The sequence below is a fragment of the Pomacea canaliculata genome, linkage group LG13, assembly GCF_003073045.1.
Source record: "Pomacea canaliculata isolate SZHN2017 linkage group LG13, ASM307304v1, whole genome shotgun sequence".
NCBI classification, from domain to species: domain Eukaryota; kingdom Metazoa; phylum Mollusca; class Gastropoda; order Architaenioglossa; family Ampullariidae; genus Pomacea; species Pomacea canaliculata.
The window spans coordinates 17704717-17728346 of record NC_037602.1 but is presented as its reverse complement, the minus strand read 5'-3'; the positions used below and the strand labels follow the sequence as shown (position 1 = coordinate 17728346).

General features: G+C 41.3%; 2 protein-coding genes across 2 annotated transcripts in view; both read right to left on the bottom strand.

Annotated features, from left to right (window-relative positions):
- LOC112553990 (thrombospondin type-1 domain-containing protein 4-like) overlaps nucleotides 1–5372 on the bottom strand; it is a 33028-nt gene extending 27656 nt beyond the window's left edge. The window contains 2 exon segments of the mRNA XM_025221536.1: nucleotides 2592–2756; nucleotides 5050–5372. Of these exon segments, the coding sequence (XP_025077321.1) occupies nucleotides 2592–2642 (51 nt within the window). The 5' untranslated portion in view covers nucleotides 2643–2756; nucleotides 5050–5372.
- A 13628-nt stretch (nucleotides 5373–19000) lies between these two features.
- LOC112553965 (kelch domain-containing protein 1-like) lies at nucleotides 19001–23596 on the bottom strand. The gene is given in 10 exon segments (XM_025221509.1): nucleotides 19001–19206; nucleotides 19587–19763; nucleotides 20315–20470; nucleotides 20765–20789; nucleotides 20791–20895; nucleotides 20897–20919; nucleotides 21443–21545; nucleotides 21912–22045; nucleotides 22504–22656; nucleotides 23285–23596. Coding segments are annotated over 10 exon segments (1167 nt in total). The 5' UTR covers nucleotides 23508–23596; the 3' UTR covers nucleotides 19001–19138.
- Between the last annotated feature and the right edge of the window lie 34 nt (nucleotides 23597–23630).

Sequence of the window (23630 nt, the reverse complement as noted above, 5' to 3'; positions counted from 1 at the left end):
GGAACATCCATTGTGCCATCAGATCATCTTAGCGACGACAGCAGCAATGACCTGCGAGACGCCAGAAACGCGGATTAACCCTCTGTCTGCCGGAGCGATTTTAACCGTTAGAAGTTGCTGTTTGGCAGAAAACCTCAAACATTAAAGATTTCTCTTTCCGCTGTGGTACCGAGACCCATAAAATGTGTTTGCTGGAATAGTCATTAATCGTTCGCATGACATTATTTTTCTTGTGTCTGATTCCAAACCGACCTGCTCTGTTGTTTTTCAGTCCTTCCCTTATCAACTAAATTGCTCACATATTTACAGACTATCTCTCCGGGTATCACATGAAACGCACAGCGCCAGAAAAAATGCCTTAATCTGACAACATCACTCGAGCTCTCCTGCATTCTTTTTCCTGTTCATAGGATCACATCGACAGACATTTCACTTTTCTGAAAACCCAGAAGCTTGAGTAATGAGTGATTTTGATTGCAGAGATTAATTACTGTCTGATTTATCGTCTGCTGACAGAGGGATCTTTGAAAACTCGACAGAAAATATTCTTGAACCTGAGTAACCCATATGTTCGCACTCACAGACTTCTATAATCTCTGGTCTGTGTTCATACAGATAAACCAACCCATAGTGACCTTTTGCCCTGCATAAAATATATTCATAAAGAGAGCTACTAAGTGGTGATACTTAGTGCAGGATCTTTAAAAGCGGAGCATTCACGGAACACAGAATTAATGAGGACTGGGTAGTAATGTAAGTCCATACACTATACAATGTAAGTCCATACACAATACAATGTAAGTCCATACACTATACAATGTAAGTCCATACACAATACAATGTAAGTCCATACACAATACACAGTAAGCACATACACAATGCACTGATACTCAAAAAGAAAACAGTGAGAATCTGACGGATGGAAAGGTTTTTTTTCAAAACAGAGCTGTGCTCCGATGTTTAAAAAAATTAGCTTCACAAAAACTGTGACAAGGAAGTTTACTGTATCCTACGTGCAGAGAGAGAAGAGAGGAAAGAGAGAAATAAAAGGAAAGAAAAAGCGAACGAGACTACAGAAGATAGGGAGACTGAAGGATGTAGACAGAGTTGGTTTTGTATTCCCGCCACTGTTTGTGCATAAACTCTATGTAGCTTGAACAAATCTTGAAAAAGTAAATATCGATAAAAGTACTTTAAAGCTTTGTTATCCGTCCTAAACAAAGTCTCAGGTAACTTTCCGTGCTAATGCACAAATCTTGTTATATCAGCAATGTGGCATGGCTGTGATAACTCATGTTAGTAAAGCATTAACTTCAAACGAACTGAAAGAATTTTTAAGATTTCTTATCTGTAAAACACAGAAAGCAAAAAATACAAAAAGGCTTCCTTTAAAGTATTGTATCCACGTACGTTGTGTGCGCGCGTGTGTTTGTGTGTGTGTGTGTGTGTGTGTGTGTGTGTGTGTTTATTGCAGTGTGAGTGTGTGTGTGAGAGTGAGAGAGAGAGAAAGGAAAAAGACGGGTGAAAAGGAATCCAAGATCGAGAAGGAAGGACAGGGTTAGGGACGAGACAGGTGTGGAGAAAAGAAGGGAAGTAAAAGATTAGGAAGGGAAGTAAAAGGAATCTCGAAAATTAGGGGGAACTTTGCACGGAAATGAGCATTTGTAAATAATGGACTTATCGTAAGAAACAGAAGAAACAAAAATAGAATTAGAAAACAGGCAAAACAAAAAAGAACATCGCAGACTCGCTTAAAGCGCCAGCTGAGGCTCCCTTCTCCCTTCCTCCTCCTCCCGGGAAGCGACCTCCGGTAGTCGCTTGACAAACACGCTCTTCTCTACTCGCCAAGAATTATCAAACTCAAAATGGAAACTGCACCAACATGCCAAAAGCAGGCTCAGGATGCAAAGTAAGCTTAACCGGTTTCAGACAATGAAGGCAGACAGGAACAAATGAAAGCGGATGAGAGAAGGAGAAACAAACTCCTGCTGAAACTGCTGTTTGTCATCTGATGGACAAAGTCATGTGACTAACCCTGTCTGTCAGGCGATGAGAACCGCAATATGAAAAAAAAAAGAAGCTAGAGTAACATAACAACACAACAAAAAGGCGAATAAGCCAAGATTTAAAAAAGTGGTGGTCAAATCTTCCTTCTTATTATTATTACTACTACAATCTTTTTGTTCGTCGTCTTTTTCTTATTATTATTCCTTCAGATTTTTTTCAGTAAATGTTTACTGACAAACGACTTACAAAACTGACAAGTGAACATGGCTAAGGGTTAGCTGGCAAAGATAAGGACAAGCAGTCGTTTGATAGAAGCAATTATCCCCAAGTGACTTGTTCGCCACCTGGAACCTCTACCTGAGCCAAGAAGAGGTACAACAAATGTAGGGTGGCTCATGTCAACATCAGCCAAAGTTTCAGGGTCATTTCTTAATTATTCGTTGAATTAGAACGCACTCGCGTGCGCGCCCATGTGTGTGTATGTGTGTGTTTGAGGGAGATAAACATGTTGAGTAGGATAACAACTAAGAATAGAGACATGTTTAAACAATTCGTCTGTATTTCTGTTTTTCCTGTCCACTTACCTGCACCAGCAAGGTTAACAGGAGGATGTTTCTCAAGCAAACGGTTGCCATGGCTGTGCGAAGTGACCAGGGTAAGAAAGTAGAATAGTGGTCAAGGCCCAACCGGAAATGTCTGGGGTGTAATTCTTGATTCCCACAATGCCGCTTGATGTCACGTGCTTCCGTCTGAAATGATAAAAACGTCGATGTAACGCACAGGGTAGCCATCTTGAAATGTGTCAACTAATCGAAAGCGATCTTTGCTTTAGCGAGAACAAAGTCAATTTTGTGTAGGGACTTAGATTATTTAGAACTTGGAAACCACACAATCAACTTCAATTACGATTGTGATAGTTAGAGTGCTATCACATTTGTTTACTCATTAAGACCTTGGCTGGGGGACAGGAACGAAAGTCTTCCTCTTCATTTATTCTTCAGCATTTCCTCGATTGCCTAGAATATTCCTATGATGTTCGGTTCGTGGCTTTTCGATCGGTTTCTCCTGCGGTCGTCATGAAGAAAACATAAGGATATCTCAGAGTTGGCCTTGTACCTGGGGATGTAATCATCAAGTAGGGTAAGGATACTTCCGGTCTATCTTCGTATCGAAAACATTGTTGGATCCTGTAAATGGAGACAGGCGCAGATTTGGGTGTTTAAACTAAAAACCTACAGACATATCCCAGTCATGCGTACGGTTCATTGTAATGCTTCACATGACGGGCCAAGGTTAAAGGTTTTGAAACGGAGGAAAAGCGAACCCTTAGGTAGAGATATACCTCCCTCTAGTTTATAGATCAGCTGGGAGGCACTTACCGGGTGTTTAACGGTAAACAAACTGCAACGCTAAATTTTACGATCGTTTGAGCTGACTGACTGGCGTTAATCTCCAGCTCACATCTAGCAATAATCCGTGAGACAGCTTCCAGACTGCTTTGGTCTTCCTTCACCCATTTGCCTTCATCACCATCCCTATTCCCTTCATTGGTACCAGCCGGACACGGAGCAAGCCGGCCCACGTATGGGGCCCACTCGTCGGTACCTGTCGTCGGGGAAAGCAGAAGCAGTAGCAGCAAAGGTTCGCCACTGGGGACATCTTGGACCAAGTTGCTGTCCTTGTTTCGTTCTTGTACTTAAGCGCGAAAGGCATCACTGGAGGACTTCCTTCTGGAGAGCATCAGTCTACTTTAAGTCTCGTTACTTCTGTTGTAAAACCCAAAGACCTGGTCTGTGGATAATCACAGCTGATGTGCTGCCGACCCAAGTACGGTCATGGACCAAAAGACTAAAACGACAGAAAGTAAGGATGACACGGGTCATTTTTTTTTCTGCTGAGTCAGTCGCTGAGGTCATATCAGGAGGAGCTACTCCATCATTCTTTACGGAGAAAAATTAGTGGGGGAGGCGAGATAATTTCACAACCCAAAGGAAGGAAAGGGTGAAAGACGGAATAAATAATCACAAAAAATTATTAACTCTCCCAAGACTGTGTCCAAAAGCAACTGACGTGTCTTCAGTTTTATGAATAATGCAAAGAAAACAGCGAAGAAAGAGCAGTACCTTTGTTCCAGTCAAACAGCTATCGTATATAAGCCTTTCATCGTCTTAACAGACTCCTACGCGCTCGCAACTGTCAACGGAGGAACAGCGGTGTGAGAAGGGACAGTCAGCCAGCGATCCGTCCAACATGCAACCCACCCCTCTACTACTCGATCCATCATTTTGTTGGACGCAATAGGCGCCGGCGACAAACTTCTACTCACCCTGAGTACACACAGCCACACACGGCTTGCGCACCGCCTCCTCCACAATCTTCTGTGAATGGGGAGGAGGAGAAACGAACTCGGATACGGACTTGACCGCCAGCCACCCTCTGCTTGCACACTGGCGCTGGGAGGATTCTCAACCGCATGCGAACAAGCCTTTAGAATGGCGCGCACAGGGAGATAATCCTCAGCAAAGGGACAAAAAAGCGGTCGACCGCGCTCAAAAGCAGACGACAAGTTTCGAGATCATTCAATGGACTGGACGAAAGTTTCGCCGGGTAACGAGAACTTAGAAACGTGTGGGTTGGGCTTGTGCTGGCGTGACTGGGACAACGACACTTGGAAAGATTCCAGTTTCGATTTTTTTTCCTTTTGTGTGTGTGTGTTTTTTTTAACGTTTCGAGGGTTTAAACCAGTCGCGTTGGAGACAGCGCGAGCTTGCAGAGCAGGCCAGCGAAAAAGCTACGCATTACAGTAAGACAACTGCCACAGGCTGAGACAGAAAAATAATTACAGTCGCTTTATCCTTTATTTAATCTTTGAGTGACTGAAGAAATTTTTTTTTTTTTGTTGGTTTTTTTTTTCTATGTCAGGCGCAGCCGGAATGCTGCACAGGCCCTCTCCAAGCACTCGGTGTGCCCACACTGTAACAGCGACAAGACATTTCCCCCTGGTGTGTCTTTATAATCTGAAAACGAATCCAGCGGGCTTACCTGCTTAGAACCACGGCCTCCCTGACAGAGAAAATAAATAGCACTTCTTAACCTGCGGCTTCGCAGCCATGCTCTGGGAGCTATTTCGTCTGGCCGGCAGATTAAACCAAAGGCTGACTTTCTTCTTTCGGCAATTTGTTGCCCAAGCGACGCTCGTTCTCGCTCGCTCGCGCGGCCCGCGGGACCCGGACGTCGTCTACCCTGGCGAGGGTAGAACACTTGGGTGGAGAGAGTGGCGGCTAAACTTGACAGCGAGGATTGGGACGGCGCGGTAATCGGTCGACATTTAGTGAATCACTCGACAAGGATTGGCTTCAGTATCCTGTCACGTGACCAGAGCGCCAACGGGAAGGAAACCGCTATTGACTAACCATGCGTTTTATTCCTCTTGTCCACTCTTTTTTTTTTTCGGGTGGGTTGTGAGGAGGTAAGGGACGGGGAAGGTGGGATGTGGGGAAAGGCTTTTACCGCGGCATAATTACCGGTCGCAGAGCACCAATAAATTTGAGTGATGGAAGTGACAGATTTATTCTGAGAATTAACCTTTACATAAACATTATGCAAATATGACGAGAAGTCCATTGTTGGGTTCTAAGTGTATCGAGGTGTCGAACGTGCAACTTTACAGTTATTGTTGGCGCTTTAAAAAAAAAAAAAAAAGAAAATACCAAACCAGTGAAAATGTCAGCATCATGGCCAATATAACCCAAGCACAATTTTATCGATAGAAACACTTTTTTGCATGCTTAGCAACGTAGATTAAATCTGTTCAGTCACAGCACGGGGTTTAGAATCTGACCAGGTAAAAGACGCAGGTGAAAAAAAAAAAGAGAAAAGTTGTCGACAAGCTTAAGCCGTCCACATAAACAACATTAGCACATGGCTCTAAAGGCTAAGTAGATGCAAACAAACACAAAAAGTAATTATAAATTAATGATTGATTAAAATTTTAAAACTAATTGTGACTAAAGAAAACAGTTTAAAAATGTAAGAAAAAATTAAAACATGTATCGACACTTGCCTGCCAGTCTCCGAGGGTTTAGTGCCAACAGCGATTACATTTGTTGCTTCTTCCTCTTGGTGTTGACTCTACCAACTAAACTTCGCAAGCAGAGCGAGAACCTTTGCGGCATGGAAACAACAGCGCCGAGAGTTCTTCCCCCCTTTCCTAACTGCGCAGAACAGACGAGAAGACGGAGGTACGGGTAGAACGATATGATGGCTCTACGATACGAATCGCACGTCGAGGGGCAAAGGACGGACTCGCAAATATTGAAAACTAGAAAGAAAAAAAAACTATATTATATGAATAAAACAAAATGTAATGAAAGAAAGTGTGATATGAGATGGTGAGATAGTGGAGTAAACAATTTTGTAATGATTGAGCAAATTTCAGTGCTATTTTCACAAATTAAGGTAAATTCCATTCTCTCTTCTATTTCGTTCTCGAGATATGGGCCTGTAAAACGGGGAACAGAAACAGTCAAAAGCATAGATGTCAGGGTTATGCAGGAATAGGCTTACCATACCAAAGCTCTAGAAAATGCGATAGCCGGATATAATATGCTTAATAAACGCAACCCAGGATAGTCAAATGTTTGACCTCATTCTGTTTGTGCTGATATTCAAAGAATGTATCTCGAGAACGGAAACGAGTCTTTCAGCGAATTTGGAAAAAAAATCCTTGCACAGAAACTTAAAAAAAAAACAAAAAACGAATAATAATTATTTTATTTATTTATTAATGTTCAGAATGCCAGGACAGAAAGCTTGTTATCGACTAGTCAAGGGCTACAACTTCAGCGTCAACCACCAATCTGGCGTCTGTAGCCATCTCGTCTAGAGGCTGCTCTTCAGTCTCGGTAGGCAAACCCTATACGAACTAGGAAACCCCTCTACGTGTTGCAAAATACACTATCTGCTGCGGAATCTTGTGGGGGATGGGGGCAATCTCAGATGAACAAGACTAGGGGGGCACAGATCAGCTGTAGCGCTCAACCACTCTTCATGGAGGTGTTGTCAAACCGCAGGAAACCGCATATCCAGTTACCTCCCCCGAGCTGATTCACACATTTTATGACTCATTTTCTGCGTTCAGGTTTTGATCTGACTTATCTCCCATCTCGTTCAGAACATGACCGGCCAACCCTCCCCCCCTTTTTTAAAAAAAAAATTCTCTTCCACAGAGAGGTGCTGGGGGCAGCGGAAGAAAGTGACTCAAAGCAATCGTTGTGCTGAGTCCGGGTGTAATGTGAATTTTCAACGCCATTGATACGAAAGTTTCATAATGCTGCATAACAACAGGCCATAAGGTGTCTCAGTAATCACCTGATTGCATATTTAAAAAAAAATGTTGGCGGTGGTAATGTTAGGAGGCACTTCCACAAGGAAGTCACTAGAATAAAAAAAACTTTAAGGGTTTGTTGTTGTTGACTTTATCGTTGGTGTTGTTGACGCGACTGTTATTTATTTGTACACAAATCGATAAAATCGAAAAAGGATCGATTTTATGTTACCTGGGTCCAAATATTTCAGACATTTACACATAAAAAAAAACTTAAACAGGAAAATATTTTAAACGTGTTCGTGTTCTTTCTCACCACTTCCCTAATTATAACATCCTCGCTAACTTGTCAGGAGGTGAATAGATAATGTCTCCTTTGTACTTCGATACACGCTCATATGTGTGTGTGTGCATCCTGTCTATGCATGTTTTGTGTGCATGTGGTGCACTCCCAACCTTTCACACTTGTAGTATTGTCACTTGGGTAAGTGGTGAGTTGATTTATTGCCAGGCGCTGTCTGCTTGTTAACCAACACCACTGAAATTCCATGTTTGAGGATTCGGTTCTTTGTTTATTGTTCAAAACATAAGACATTCTTTTGAGCTATCAAAATACTTCTTCTTCCTTTCTGTTTCTCACCGCCCGCCGTTTTCCATCTATCATCATGGTATCATTGTGGAGCTATAGATCCGTTTACAGCCTTTTGCGTGATTACAGAAAAAAAAATTGCGACCACAAAAGCCTACATGCACTCAAACTGACTCACAAAACTTTAGCTAGTGTATTTGAATTAAATTGCGGGAAATAGGATAACAGTTACACCGAGCATGGGTTACATGCCTAGGTGGTAGCCCTACCTGAAGCCTTGGTGTGTTTTTTGTGGAGGTTTAGACCGTTGATGTACTGAAAAAAAAATGATGGAAATAGTTGTCGCTAAAACATCAGCATCCCACAGTCTGGGACTAGTCAGTGTCATGTTAGTAATGAAAGACCATTCGGTAAGACACCGTTGTCATCGCGAAGAATTTCTTTCTCGAACTTTGAGGAGAGGTACAACGTGATGCCGCTCGATTTGTATCTTACAGTGAACCCTGTCAGTGACATGACAATTTTCTTTTTATTTTACCAATCTCGGACTTCAGCCATTGATCCGTCTTCTTGATGTTTTAGTTTGAGTTTGTACAACCCTTCTTCAAAGTTATTTTAATATTTGAAAAAAGAAATATTTAGTCCAGGCGTGAGAGATTATCTGAAAGCCAAGCTTTTTACTGTTTGTTGCTTGTTGAAACGAAAACAAATTCTTTTTCAATAATCATGAATAGTAAGCTTAAACAGAAAGGGAGAAAAGGAGATTGAATGAAAAAGAAATAGAGAGCGAGAAACGTTGGTGAGAAAGAAAGAGAGAAAGAGAGAGGAAGAGAGAGGAAGTAACCAGGAAAAAAAGTGAGAAGGAGTGAGGAAGAGAAGGAAAAAGAAAAACGGAATAGAGAAAGAGGGGATAAAGATAATAGAGAGAGAAAAAAGGGGGAGAGAGGAGAGTTTTTGACTTGTTTATTGTCTTGACACATGCGTGAAGCGTGTGGTGTGAGTGGATGCACCGTGTGCACCATGCAGATGCACGCGGGGTCTGTGTTGACATTCTGTCTTATTATGTCTTATTTATGTTTCCTTCTTAAAGTACGTGGAGAGGGAAACTTTATCACCCACGTGCACGGACGCACGCGCACACAGACACACACGCACGAACACACACACGCACACACACACACAAGCACGCACACACACACACTTGTGCACGTAAACATACAAACGCCACTTCGCACCACTACCTGAGCTGGACGGGATCGACTCTCCTCCCCGGCAGCCGCAATGTTTGTGCAGCAGACCGCATGATGCAGCACTGCGCCGCAAACGTCCTGTGATCTGGGACTGTGAATAAAACCTCAAAATCCTCAATCCGACAATAAAACAGTAGGAAATGTGGAAGCTTGTTGTGAAATCAACATATTGCATATATATATGTATATGTGTGTATGCTAGCGCGCATGCGTGCCTCTGTATGTGTACATATGCGCGTGTTTGTATGAGAGCTGCTAAATTATACTTTGTGTTACAAAGTGCCTCCTCACGTGCAACTGATGCCTGTTTAGTCTCTAGCCTCCACCCCGGGGACATTAAAGGGAACCCCTAGTGTACACTGTAGGTCAGCCTGACTTTTCCCTTCCCTCGTTCACAGCTAAGTGTCAGTGTATGACATGGTCACAGGTCAAACGATATTCTGGGTCACACCATGTCATCTACTCTCGTGTCACAGGTCAAACGATATTCTGGGTCACACCATGTCATCTACTCTCGTGTCACAGGTCAAGCGATATTCTGGGTCACACCATGTCATCTACTTCGGTGTTTCCTGACCTTGTCTTAAAATAAAAGCAGGAAGAAGTCCGTTATCTTCACGGTCGTTCACGTTATCATCTGCCAGGTCATGCGTGACGTCATCTCTGGGGTCAGTCTGATATTTCTTAATCCGTGTACATATTTTCTTGCTCGTTTCCTTAACTTGTTCGTTGTTGATATCATGCAACAAGCGAAGCATCACATTCATATCTGACCATACAGCTAACGCCCTTGATTCCCAAGTCATCTTGCCTTCCATTTATTAATCAACTAGAAAATGCGTATTTTGGCTTAGCTGTCAACTTTCCTACACATCATTGCCAACACTTCAACTCTTATACAGATATGTTGACAGACTGACAGACGGACACATCTAAGGACACACACACACGAAAGCACACACTGAGAAAGACAGAGACCATTATTCCTTGCAGCCACTGCAGGTGAGTGTTAAAGGCGGGTGCGCGAGCCGTGCTGTAAATTCCTACCTGTGACATTGTTAAAGGTCTGGGAGTGGGAGTGGGCCCTGATAAGCTTACCTGATCAGTCAGCCAGGTAACAATTCACCCCTCCTCCCTCTGCCCTCCACACTCCCTTCCACCCCGCCCTTCTACCTCCTAGCTCCCAATCAAGGCACGGAGGGAGGAGCAGGGGATGTGCACAGGTGAGTGAATGCACCTTCTGTTTGCAGTTACAAGCCCATTCAAACCACGCTGGGGGAGAGAGTTCTAGAATCTTCCACATGCCCTCTTGTCTATTCAAGTCCTAAAATAGCTCCCCCTCTCCTCTTTTTTGTCCGTCGTTTTGTGCGATGGATCCGCGATAATGTTATTCTCGAACGATCTATGCCAGCATGTGCGGCGATACCCGTGCACTGGCAGGAATCGACTAAAGTAATTAGACATTAGTTACATATCTCCACAAATCCCCGAAGGATGAGTCACAGTTGAAAGCGAGGATTCTGGTGCAAGGTGAAGATCGAGAAGACGATAGAGCAGGAGGAAAAGAGATGAAAACGGTAGAAATTGATGATATCACACACGAAGAATGAAGAACTGGATAAAAGAAGAGAAAAGCGGCAAAGAAGGTCGAGAACTAAAACGTTGAAAGTTAAAAAAAAAAAAAAAAAAAATAGAGCCGTGGTCCAAGTTTGTATTGTTTAACCGAATTGTCATCTCAGAGCATCTGTATTTCGCTCTCGAGAAAACTTACCCATACAAGCTTGGGTGTGGAGGCTACGGACTGGTACCCCAGTTTCTTCCAGTTCCAGCTTCTCGTGAGCACTTTTTCTCAAAGCAACCAATCAACCTTCCAACCAATCGCACTTGGCAGGTCATTCCGATGTAGCAGCTGATCGAGGAGTACCATCAACACTGGACATCTGCCGTTCGCTAATCAACTGCTTCCAAGTCGGACATCTACAGTGTTCTCTAAACATAATTATATTTTCTAAGATTCTAAAGCCAAACCCTCTGTGAATTGGTGGACAATAAATTGCGGAATGCAAATTATGCGTCCCTTTACTAGTTTATTTTTTACTGCTTTTTATTAAGTTTTAACAATCATTCTTATTTTTCATGTGATTATGTTCTGTGTGCATATTATGCGCAATGCCAACTCGTACGATGTAGAACATAAAATGTAACTTCCGTTTTTGCTACTCCTACTCACAGCGTTTTCAGTTTCAAAGCTATTTCCAAATTCTGGATCCAAAATGAAGTATAGCTTTCAACATAAAAGCCAAAACCTAACGAAATCAACAAGAAAAAATAAAAAAAGAAAGACCAAACAATATGCATGGAAATAATTGACAAAAAATGAATGTGACTTATTGTGAAATGCAGCTCTTAAGCAGAAAAGACGGTTACAGAGGTTGTGGTGGCGGGACAGGAGGAAGGAGGCAAGAAGTACAATGGTGTGATTCAGAGAGAGACAAAGGAATAAAGAAAACAATGCTAGCCACCACCACCACCACCAGCACTCCCACCACCACCAAATGGAGAGACTGTTAGTGTTGCGAGTGTTATCGTATCATCATTACCAACATTTATGGGACAGGTTGTCATTGGCGAGTAAGAGGGTTTTCATGAGGCGCTAAAAGCCCTGTCTCGCTGGCACTCCATGCCACTTACAGTGACATATGCAGCGTGAAGTGCCATTGTCACGGATTACACGTGCTTGTCAAGGTCCCTCACTACATGCATTCTCAGTTTCCCAGGGAACGCATGGAAAAACATTCCCATTGCCTGCAAATAGGGACCACGTTTGGGCTCTCTTCTGGCTTGCGTGGTGCGGCCGCAAGCAAGCAGTGTTTTAGTTTCAAACAATAGCATGATTCAGCACCACTTATGAAGAGAAGATAAAAAACCATTCTGAAATTTCTACTTGTTTGTCTTTAGTTAAAAATTAAGATAGGATTGACATAGTTATCAGAAAAAAGCTCCCGACTTTACATCAAGGACTAGTGGGGCACAATTTTGTATTCTAAAATGACTGGGTAGAGATACAAAAATTCCTCTCCCCTTCTCGAGATACAATCCTACAAACATTACAATGCACAAAAAGGATGTCAGTGACGTCACGTTTGTACACCGATACATACAATTAACGTATGTTCCCAGCTCTCCCTTTGGCTGAGGCCTCCACAACGTAAAGGTGTCCATGTACAATCGTGACGTCAGTGCTACTCAGTAAAGAAGAGACCGTCTTTCTCTTCTATGAATGCATGACCGAAAGAACAGGTGGACCCACAGCTGTGTCTTTAGCAAGGAGACAAGAAATAAATCTCATCTTTCTCCCCAAGACCCTCACAAAATTTTTTTTAAAAGTTTCAACACTTGAAAAATACACACGAACTATTTTTAGCGCGATATAGTTTTCTCGTAGCGAGGTCACAAAAGTTCGCTTTTTTATTGTAATCATTTATTCAGACCGTGTTAGTAGTCATGATTTTAAAGCAAATGGACAGAACTGTGCCCCCGGACGGCGCCCTCATTGTCGTCGCCAAATTTGTTGTCAAAATATCTGGACACGTTGGCTTCCCTAAAATAACCGCCCCATGTCGCCAACAGATCCTCTGTAAACTGACTTCAAAGCACCGCAAGCACATCCTTCCTCTGCTGGTGTGTGCTAGGTTATCAGGGTATCCTTCCTCAGAATAACCTTGGAAAGCTAACAAAATATCTTTTCAATGATTTGCTCCATCTTTGCAATTGCCCCGAGATGCTACTCTTGCCACGCCTCTCTCTACCACTCCATCTCTCTCTCTTCTTGGGTGTGTGCGCGTGCGTGCCTGCGTGCTAGCATTCTACCCACTTTCCTTTCTGTCTCTGTATATGTTATTCAAGGTAGTCTTGCTTATGAGGTTGTTGATATCATGTTGCAGATGCATACTCAGCAATCCTGCTGTCACACAGTGAGTGAACACAAAGAACAGGTAACTCTTGACACCGACTCTCTCTCTCTCAACCCCACCCTTCCGTCAATTATGCACAGATGCACTTCGAAACTGGAGCAAGCGCATAGGTATATATTCATGAAATTTATAAGTCGTTAACGCAACCTGCGCGCAAAACAAAGCTTTTCTCAAAAACCGAGCACAACACATCATAACAGAACAGGAGAGAGAAAGAATGTTAACGGGAAGATTTAATTACCAGTTTAAAAAAGTAAACGGCCGAGCGGTATCTAGTCGACAATTTCTGAAGCAATCTTCATCAGCCGTGATCATGCAGAAAAAATATGGCTTTATTTTCACCGATTTTTCCCCCCTGCAACATCCCAGTTATTTGCGAAATATGAACGGCGTGCGTGTGTGTATGTTTGGTGCATGTAGCGCGTGTGCGTGGTGTGCTTGCTTATATGATGTATGTAATGTAGTCTGTGTGTATGTGGTGTACGTGTTATGTTGTATATGTATATACAACTCAATATGACACACAAGAAGACGCTCTACTAATCCTGCGCAATGACACGTCGATGAGAGAGAGCCACACCCTTCGTTTCAATTTGAGTGAAGGGGAAGAGAGGAGTAGGACATGAAGAGTAAACAATGTACTTGAAATAAAAAAAAAACAAAAAACAAAACATGCAGGTCAGCAAAATCATCTTCACTCTCCACCACCGTGACATTGCTGAGAACCGCTGTGCAGTTCACACCTTTCCCCCCTGTAACAGCTGCATCCTCCCAGATGGCGCTGGTTGGGACATGCGCAGTGCCACATTACCTGCACTATCTCTTATCACCATCTTAGTACATTCGAGTCACGCGGAGGCCGACAAATTTTAAGAAAACGAAATTGAAAGAGAAAGATGGGGACAAAAACTGAAATATTTCACAGACGGAATTTATTCTTTAAATTAGGCCACAGGTTGCGGTGAAGTCAAGAAACCGCTTGGGGGAGAATTAAATGGCATCGGCAGTGCGGACTCCTCCGGTGTTTCCAAGTGCTGTCTCAGGGGTGTGTGGTGTAGGTGCTGACACGGGTGATCCGAGTGCATGATTCGCCAAGATGGGCATTGTCGGAACAGTTATGTGTGGAAAATGTTAGCACACTAGAGAGACTGGCCTTAGCAGACGATAACACAAGGGCGAGGCGTATGCAGCGGGCTGGTAACCTACCCAAACCCCTCACGTGACTACACAACAAAACTATTGAAAATTTGATGGAAATGCGTACATAGTGCTGTTCATTTACCGAATTTAATGTGAAAAGTGAAGCTGTTTAAATTCGCTCACAATAAAAATTTAAAACGTCTGTCATTTCACAGGGATGGAGACATTAATAGCAGAGTTCGGTCTGTGATAATCGATGATAGGCAGCAAGTGAAATAACCGAACATAGGGTTGAGGTTGGGGAGTATTATGTTATCCTTATTATGTGCCAGGAGCTTAGAAGTTTATTGTTTCTGTGGCAAATTTTATATTTGTGTTATTTGGACAGTTAAATGCTTGCAAACGGGTTATGGATTGCTATAAATATGGATTAGAGTTAAAATATGATCACAACACGTATATTCAATAAGAGGCCGTATATGTTAATGTGTGTGTGTTCCCCAACATTGCTGGCAGAGCACAAAATGAACGGATACGGGCTGTGAACAGAGAGAATGCGACAGATAGGTTAAAAAAAAAAAAAATAGTGTCATGACCTTTTAATCGCAGGGGAGTGAAGTATTACAACCCAATCTCTGGAACTGCGCTGCCCTCATCCTTACCTCCCTTACATTCCTAACAGTCCGGTGCCCACACCTCAGCTTGGTCATCTGGGGAAATACACTGCGCCACACGGGTTTCGAACTTCCAGCCTCCTTGTTCAATCTGGCCGTCTGCCATTCTGGTTGTGTGACATAACAAGCGCGGATGGGCAGATAAACGATCTAGATTTGTGGAAAGACCCTCGGAAATCCCGTCACCCTGCGCGTTGAACGGTCGTTAAAAGGTGAAGTGGGAGTGGAGCATTGGAAGCGGAGGCGGGAGAAGATCTTAGCATCTCGCAAACTCCCCCACCACCACCATCACCACAACACCAAAAAAAAAAAAGTGCATCTGCGCAACCGTTCACAAGCCCCACCAGATGAGGCGCTGCGAGCACGCGCTACCGGCCTGAGTGTGAATGAATGTGCGGGAAGTTGCTTTGACTCGACGGGGAGCTTACTCACTCTGCTGAGTCATCCTCTTGAATGAAAGAGTTGCTGGCCTTGCGTCCTATTCACGCTGGGCGCTGAAATGTTGCTGCTTCTGGCTGCTGCCCCCTTGTGCTCCATCCCTACACACGCACGCACTACAGTTTTTTTTTTCACATCTCCATTCCGCTCTTGCAAGCTTATTTCCGCAGCGATCTTTACAGTTAAGAAAAAAATTATTCTTGCGCAATGAGTCCTGGTCGTTTGAAAACAAACAGACATTGCGTGAAATTACATGCCAGATGGTTCAACGTCTGTCCCGGCTCTCAGCAGGGAGACTTGACGAAAACAGACATGAATCACGCAAAAATAAGGCTGAGAAAGAGTGAGATTCTGAGTGTGTGGGAGGGAGGGGTAGCGATTCTTCCAGAATACTACAAAACAGCGATATGCCACACAACCGCCACAGGTGAACGTTGCAAAAAGAAGCAGACCCTCTTCGCAAAAAACAACAACACTAATTTCCATTCTCTACATATATATTTTAAAATACAGTTAGAAAGAATTGGTATGAAACATCTATGCTACACTGATGATGATGAATATGATGTGCACAAATAAATATGCAAATTTAAAACTCTAATGTCTGAACTAAACCAGTTGTTAGTGTAAATTTCCCAATGTCACCTGTATAAATTTAGTTTCTTAATATCTTAATCACAAACGTGTATAAGTGGATTGCTGTCTGCCGAGACCAACGCTTAGCCTCTTATGAAGTGCTCTGCTGTTAGTCTCGGCGAGCATAAACAATGAATGTGACTAAACCGGAAGCTTTGTACACACCTGCCTCGTTTTAGTAGTTAACTGGGGTCTGCCAGCAGTCCAGTAATACAAGTTCGTGGTTTAATCATCAAATCACGAATAACTATTATTCACAAATGGACTGGCAGTAATCTGAATTTAAGATGTCGGACTTTTAATTTATACACTTGTTTTTATTTATGGCTTGGTGAAGTTTTGTTTCGCTTTTGTCAGGTGCTTGATTTTTCTGATGAATTAGAGACCCAATGCTTTCGCTATCAGTTTCGTACATGTGCGATGGCACACAAAAGGCGACCGAGAAAGACCGGAGAAATGTATTTCCAGGCCGATTCCGCATATGTGCAAAAACAGAAATTATTTTCTGAAGCACCAATTTCCGTTAAAATATCGCGGCACAATTGTAAAGAGCCCCCGGGGGATCGGAAAGATAAGTGAGAAGCAACTTTTTAATTCATAGAGAACTAGTTCCCACATTGTTGTCCTCCACTGCAGCCGAGCATCACGTTGTATCCAGAATGGATGCGCGAGCGAGCAACTTTTTAATTACACGTGCTTAGAATATGAAGCAATCCATGAGTTTGTTTGGGAAAAGACCAGGCGTTAAAGTCTTATTAGCAAAAACATATTACATAGAGCCATAGAGCACAAAATCGAATCATTTCCTTTCCCTTTCATTTACTTTTAGCTCCAACCACCATATGCATCCCGCATGCAATAAATTATAATTCAAACAACAGTGAGACTTAAAAGATTTGACTTCTCCTGTCTCCCACCAAGACTTTCATTGAGACATGCCCCGGTTTAGCAGTTAACCACTTTCCCCTCTCCACCCTTTGTGGGTGTGCCAGACAAAACAAATCTAAGCGGCTGGGGACAATCTGAAAACGATAATTTAAATCGACCGACAATTCCGAGCCTTTCTTCTGGCTCCCTTCTCTGCGCTTTGGCTTTGGCAAGACGAATAGTTGTGGGGGCGGCGGAGGGTTAAACCAGAGACGCTCGCGCGGAACCTGAGAGCAGGGGACGTTGTGGGATAGACATTATTTACTTCCCGAGATCTTGATGCACATAATTAAGTTCCCTAGGCCTAAGCTCGCTGTTTCCATCTCCAGTGTCTGAAAAGCAAGTAAAGGAATGTCCTGCAAGGAACCGGAAATTACAAACCGTAAAAAACTCCCCCAAAAAACCAACAGCCTCACGCTTCCCCTCCCAAGAAAGGCGTATACTTAAAACGAGTTGGCAAATTAATAAAACTATTCTTTTCCAACTGCCACTACCCATCCGACACTTTCCTCTTCTAAGCTCGTCGCGAATGAGTACGGATGCACGAAGCAGACTTTAAAATTAGGGCGCGATGTTAGATATTTTAATAATTTAACAGGGTTTTGTTTTCCAGTTTCAGTGAAAATTTCGTTGTGTGTCGTAGACAAAGGGTGTGGTGTGGTGTAAAAATACATTGTACCCTTCCTTGTATTACCGTTCCCCTCTGCTGCCTTTTGGCCGACAGACCTTTCAGACTGGCTACGGAAAAACCCCAGAAGCCGAAGTTTGCTTCACGGTATATGCAGCATTTCCTACTTGTGGAATAGGAATGAACTATATAAAAGCCGGAAAGAAAATGACATTAAAAGAAAAAGGTTAAATGGGTTGCTTGCCATGTCACCTTCAAAACCATTTAGTGGATGCATTTTTTTGGTGACTGGGTAAAGATCAGTGCAAGATAATATTTTCCAAAATCTGGGTAAACATCTCACTTTCATTCTCGAACATCAACATGCACAGATAGGGGTGGCGTTACGTTTGCTCACATAGGCCTAATTAACATGTCCCAGGAACCAACAGCATCTTCTACAAAGATCTCCAAGAGAAACCAACTGTAACGTAAACAATGTAAGGTATTTACAATATTGTTGACCTTTCTATACAAGGTGATGTTTGTGGTCATGTATATTAAGAACGAAGTATGATTTTATTCTGCATAGTTCGGATGTAAGTCACAGTTTTTCACAGTGAGTGTCATGGAAAAAAAGTGTTATAGTGGCATTGCACATACCATTGTCAGGAACGAAATATCGTAAATGAAGCAGTGTGCGGTGAAGTGCGTCTGGCAGGAATGTTCGTTTGATTAGTTCGGTTGGTAACAAGTCGCTGAACCAGCTAAACAGATGCCACATGCAGAGAAAGAACAGCGTGCCCGAAACGAGAGCCAGAAGAGCCAACCTTCACTGTATTGTGACAGGTGACAGTTGGGTAAATGAATGAATATCGTGGCGTCGTCACCAGAAACACCGTGCTCCTGTTGCCGAACATGAGCTGCTAAGTTAGGGAGGTGACATTAAGAGAACAAGTGTTTTGTTTCCTTTGTCTAACGCCGCACCTGACAAAGCTAGACACCAATGAAGCGACAGAACAAATGTTAACAGTCAGATGAGTTAGTGACAAATAAACCCGGTTACCCATTTAGTAATTTTTGAAGGTCACCTTTATTATGTATTTGTTAACTTTTTTTAAAAAATACCCGCAGTCGATTTTCATTCATGTTTGTACAATAAAATACAACAAGGGTAAAATAATGTCAGCTCTCTGCTATATTATTACAGCAGTGTAAGGTAAAGATTCATTGTTCATACTTACTCAAACTATCAAAGATACTTATTTTGAACCTTCAAGTATCCTTGCCTCACAGTCTGCTTCACTACCCCAAGATAATATTAAGTATGATGTACAACCAGATTAGTTTGCCAATTACGTTTGTTGACTGAACAAGTTCTGGTGGCATTAAGTTTTTATTGCTTTGCAATTTGTTAACAATTAACTGCTATCCATATTGTTCCAGCTTGTATACCAACCTCATGCTAGTATGTTGAAATATTTTTCCAAACATTATAATTAATCTTTAACCTTTAAAACACAGTTTCAAGAAAGTACTGCTGTGGATAAAGTCTTAGGTGTACTATTGATCACACAGTCTGGCTGTTAGGATTGCTGGATGCATGACTGACTTTAATTCCTCCCTTGATGAGTTCTTCTGAAAACAGACAAAAACGTTGTCATTTAAGAAATGCCTACACAACTATGTCTTCCCCTTGACTACAACAGAATCGTGGAAAAATCGATGGACCTATATACATAAAGGCATTTGCAACTCAACTCGTTCCCTTGTTAACCCTACACCATTCTTTACCAAAATGTTTATGCTTCATCTGGTGCCATGGTTTTACATTCATTTTTAATTACTGCCTTCATTTTCACTATCCCGTCTTCTTCCCTTTTCTTCTTTTTCCTCTTATGTTTTTTTTGTTCAACATATTTCCCTTTTATTGCTTATGATTTAAAAAAAAAAGTGTCATTATTTACAACAGCTGTGTATTTGCCAAGTCCAAATTAATATAGACCTGTCAAACATACCAGTTTTAATAAGCCAGACATCTCTGTAGAAGTCCTGACACTGCATTCTGTCTGTGCTGAAGTTTCCAGTGCCACCAAAGACCACCAGGCAGTCGCTCACCACCTCTGCTATGTGCTGTCCTCTTGGTGCGCCGACTGATGCCCCCTTTACCTCTGGCTGAAGCCAGTGTCTTGCTTCTGTACATAGGTTGTAGGAATCACTGAATAAACTGCTAACCTGCAGATCAAGACACACAGCAAAAAACAAAAACTACTGTGCATGCAACACAGTCATGAATGTTTGACAGATCAATATTGTAATGAAAAGGAGGAACTTTAGTCCATCTCTCTCATGAGATGTTGTTGTTCATCAAGCATTACCCATTTTTTTTTTCATCTCCATGTTTGCATGTTGCATTTCTAACATACTTTTCTTATCTACAATACAAAGTTCTTGTTCACAATACATTTTAGCCAAGCTCTTATACATTTGTCTTCTCTATAAACCACAATAAAGGACTGAAATATTCTCAAGAACAAGTTTAGAAAACTAACAAAACCCACTGCAAAATATTCAGGTAAAAAATGTTGCAGGTTCTATTTTCTTTGAAAAAGAACACTGACAACACACTTCTAAAAGATGTCTTTTGCTTTTGATCAAGCTGTTCTGTTTTCTTTCCCTGTTACTAGTCTCAGAGGATGCATGGAGGAGAAAAGAAATATACTGAAAGAAAGAAAAGTTTTCTCACCGGTATCAAAGATATGAAGGTCGGCAAAATGAGAATTATCTCTGCCTCGACCACCTATTACAACAACACGTTTGCCAACAGCTGTCATAGAATGAAAAGATCGTGGAGCTGGTGGAATCCCTTGGACTTTAAGTTCAGTATCCCACTTCCGCGAGGCTTTGGAAGAAAAGCAGAAAATTGCAAAATTTTGTACTGTCTACGAATGAAAATAAAATTTATACAGCAAGTCAGTTCATCAGTTTAATTTTAACATGAAATATAAAGGTTACAAAACTGATCCTTAGAAAAAGAAACATACACAAACAGACCTAGAAACTATGCTATAATCAACCCCTCCAAAACAAAACCACATACATTTAAAAAAAAAAAAAAAAAGGAGAAAAGTTTATTTGAATGGCCTGAAGCATTATAATCCATTTTGAAGTACATACAGCATGTAACTATGCTCACCGATGTTAAATATATGGAGATCATTTCTGCCTGTCTTCAATATCACGACCACCAAAAATGTAGAGGTTGCCATCAACTGCACACATTCCATGAGCTGCTCGTGGTGTAGGAACCCCCAGATTCATGTGCATTCGGTTGAGACCACTGACCTTTCACTGCAGGCACAATATGATTTATAATGAGAATGCATGCTGACCAAGATAGTCTTCTAACAGAAAATATTAACACTCTCACACAAACACAAATGAACTTCCTATAATCTAGCAGAATTTCACACTAATTTAGAATTTACTTTTTTTTCAAATGAAAACATTGCTAAGAATTTGAACATTTTTTATTTTGTATTTTGCCATTTAGTCTACAAAAATATACTAATAAAATATGAGTCATGTCAGGATTAAATACTAAATGTGGTCAAAGGGAGAAAACAAATATCAGTGGGGAAAAAAAACAAATAGTCTGTATTATCTTCCCATGTTTTGTTGATTGCCAGTAACTTGACAGTTCAAAGAATGCAGCTAAAGGGCTGTCTCTGTCACGGCACACCTATGGCAGTAAATGTGCCACTGACATGACAACAATGCAGCTAATTAAATGTTCACTAAGAACACAACATGTACTGCAAAAATTGATTTACAGAACACTGCAAAGATAACTATATTTCTGTCCAGCACTCACCAGTGTCCAGCACAAAGAGATCATTAAACCACCCAAACTCAGCACCCTCCTGATCATTAGCCTCAGGAATTTCCTCAGACTCTTCTTCATCATCCTCTTCAAGCTTCAAACACAGACCATTTAAATATAAAAATGTCACCACTTTTATTTTGTTCATTTCTACGTAAACATATCTTACTATCCCACATGAACCAAATTCCTCTTCCTGATTTAAAAACCCTGAAACTCTTTATCCACTTTTAAAGGATTTTTTGTAAATCTGTGCACATGCCTTCTGTAATCTTTTTCACTCTTACTAACCCAATGTTAGAACAAGATGTATAACTCTAAGTACAATCACAATTTTATCCACCTACTCTATTTTAATGCCACCTGCTCTCTATGCCTTCACAACTTCCTATGCATATTATAATGTATTCTTGACGATATGACACATTGACCAGCACATAATAATAATATACAAACTTACCTCAACATCCTCATCTGTAAGAGGACCAAACCCACCAAAATAATAAATGCTTGTTCCTACTGCTACACCCTGATGTTTATCTCTGGCACGGGGCTTGTTTCCTTCTGTTTCCATAATACTCCAGGTTTCGGTTACTGTATACAAGTAACAGAAATGTAAACAAGACCACTGCCATTACAAAGCACAATTACTTTAACAGATACAGCAAAAAGATGTATGTGTGTAAATTTCATTTTACAATTAATGAGATGATAATTTAGAATAAATATAATGAACTTCAAAGGATTAAAAATATGTAAACCCCATAAAAGGTGGTAGTAAGTAATTCAGTAGTAACAGTTCTGGTAAGAAACATTTTAAAAACATGCAATACCACAGCTGTACTGTCTGAGTGACTTTGTCACAATAGCTGGTGAGAAACTTTTCTTTTGAGAAACATAAGAAATACTTCAAATCTAAAATAAAATATCTGGTTTACAAAACCAAAGCTGTTTCTATATTTAACAATGCACACTACTTTTCAGCTTTCTTTTAGCATGTTGTCACTGGTTTTGCTTTTCTTTCAAGTGACCCAAAATGTGGCTTCTAGTACCTGTGTCAAATGTGAATACGTCATCAAACCATCCAAACATGTGACTGAGCCCTCCAAAAAGGTATACTTTGCTTCCAACAGCAACAAGCGAAGCAGCTGCTCTTGCTGGAGGAGGTGTACCTTTTGCATGAACTTTGCTCCATTGTTGTGAAGCTGGAAATATAAAAAAGGTGTAAAGTATATAGTAAAATGTGACCATAAATAGATCGAGCAATGAAAAAAGAAATCAATGGTCTCTATTAGAGAAGTGTACTTACAGAATTAAGTGAACCCTATCTGACACTGTCTTTAACTTTACTGATTTTTTTAAAAAGAAAATCTTTACCTTTACTGATTTTTTTTTAAAAGAAAATTGTATACAATAAGTTGTGTAGCCCTTTTATATGAATACCACAAGCGTTTGCCGATGATCATACTTCATTAAATAATGATATTATGTAAAATAAAGACATTATGATCACTATTTCTGTCACATGCTGTCACTGTCAATTGACAATTTTATGTCAGTAAAAATTCTGCCACTTATTTCAACATTAAGCGATTAACAAATGTCTCAGATCATCACATATCCCTTTTTTAATCTTTATCTAAAGTTACTCTGAAAACTTAAATACTTAGCTGAACCACCACTTTCACTATTGCATCTTCAAATAAATAAAGGATGATGTTATGTTATTTGATTATGCTAAATATAGCATGAAGACTTATAAATAATCCACGCTTTTCATTAATGATCGTCGGCACCAAAAAAGATGCAATGCTACGAATGCCTTTTTCTCACCTATGTCAAAAGTAATCAACTCATTTGTTTCCAAAGGTTCGTCGCCCTCGCCGTGGTTAGTTTGAACAACACCTCCGAATACGTAGATTCTTCCGCTGCATGAGCAAGCTACACAGCCTTCTCGAGGAGGAAAAGGAAAATCGTTCTTTGCCTTCTCTGCATGAACAATAACATCATTTTCAATATAGCCAGAACAGCTGACTGCACTTGTTTGATTTCCCATTAGACCCTTAAAGTAGATCTGCAAGTATAAGCAAACTTTTTGGCATCTGATTCCCGCGGAAACAACGTAAAGAACTATCGCAAAACGTTAGCTGTAATTTGATTGGCTAAGAAACCTACTGAT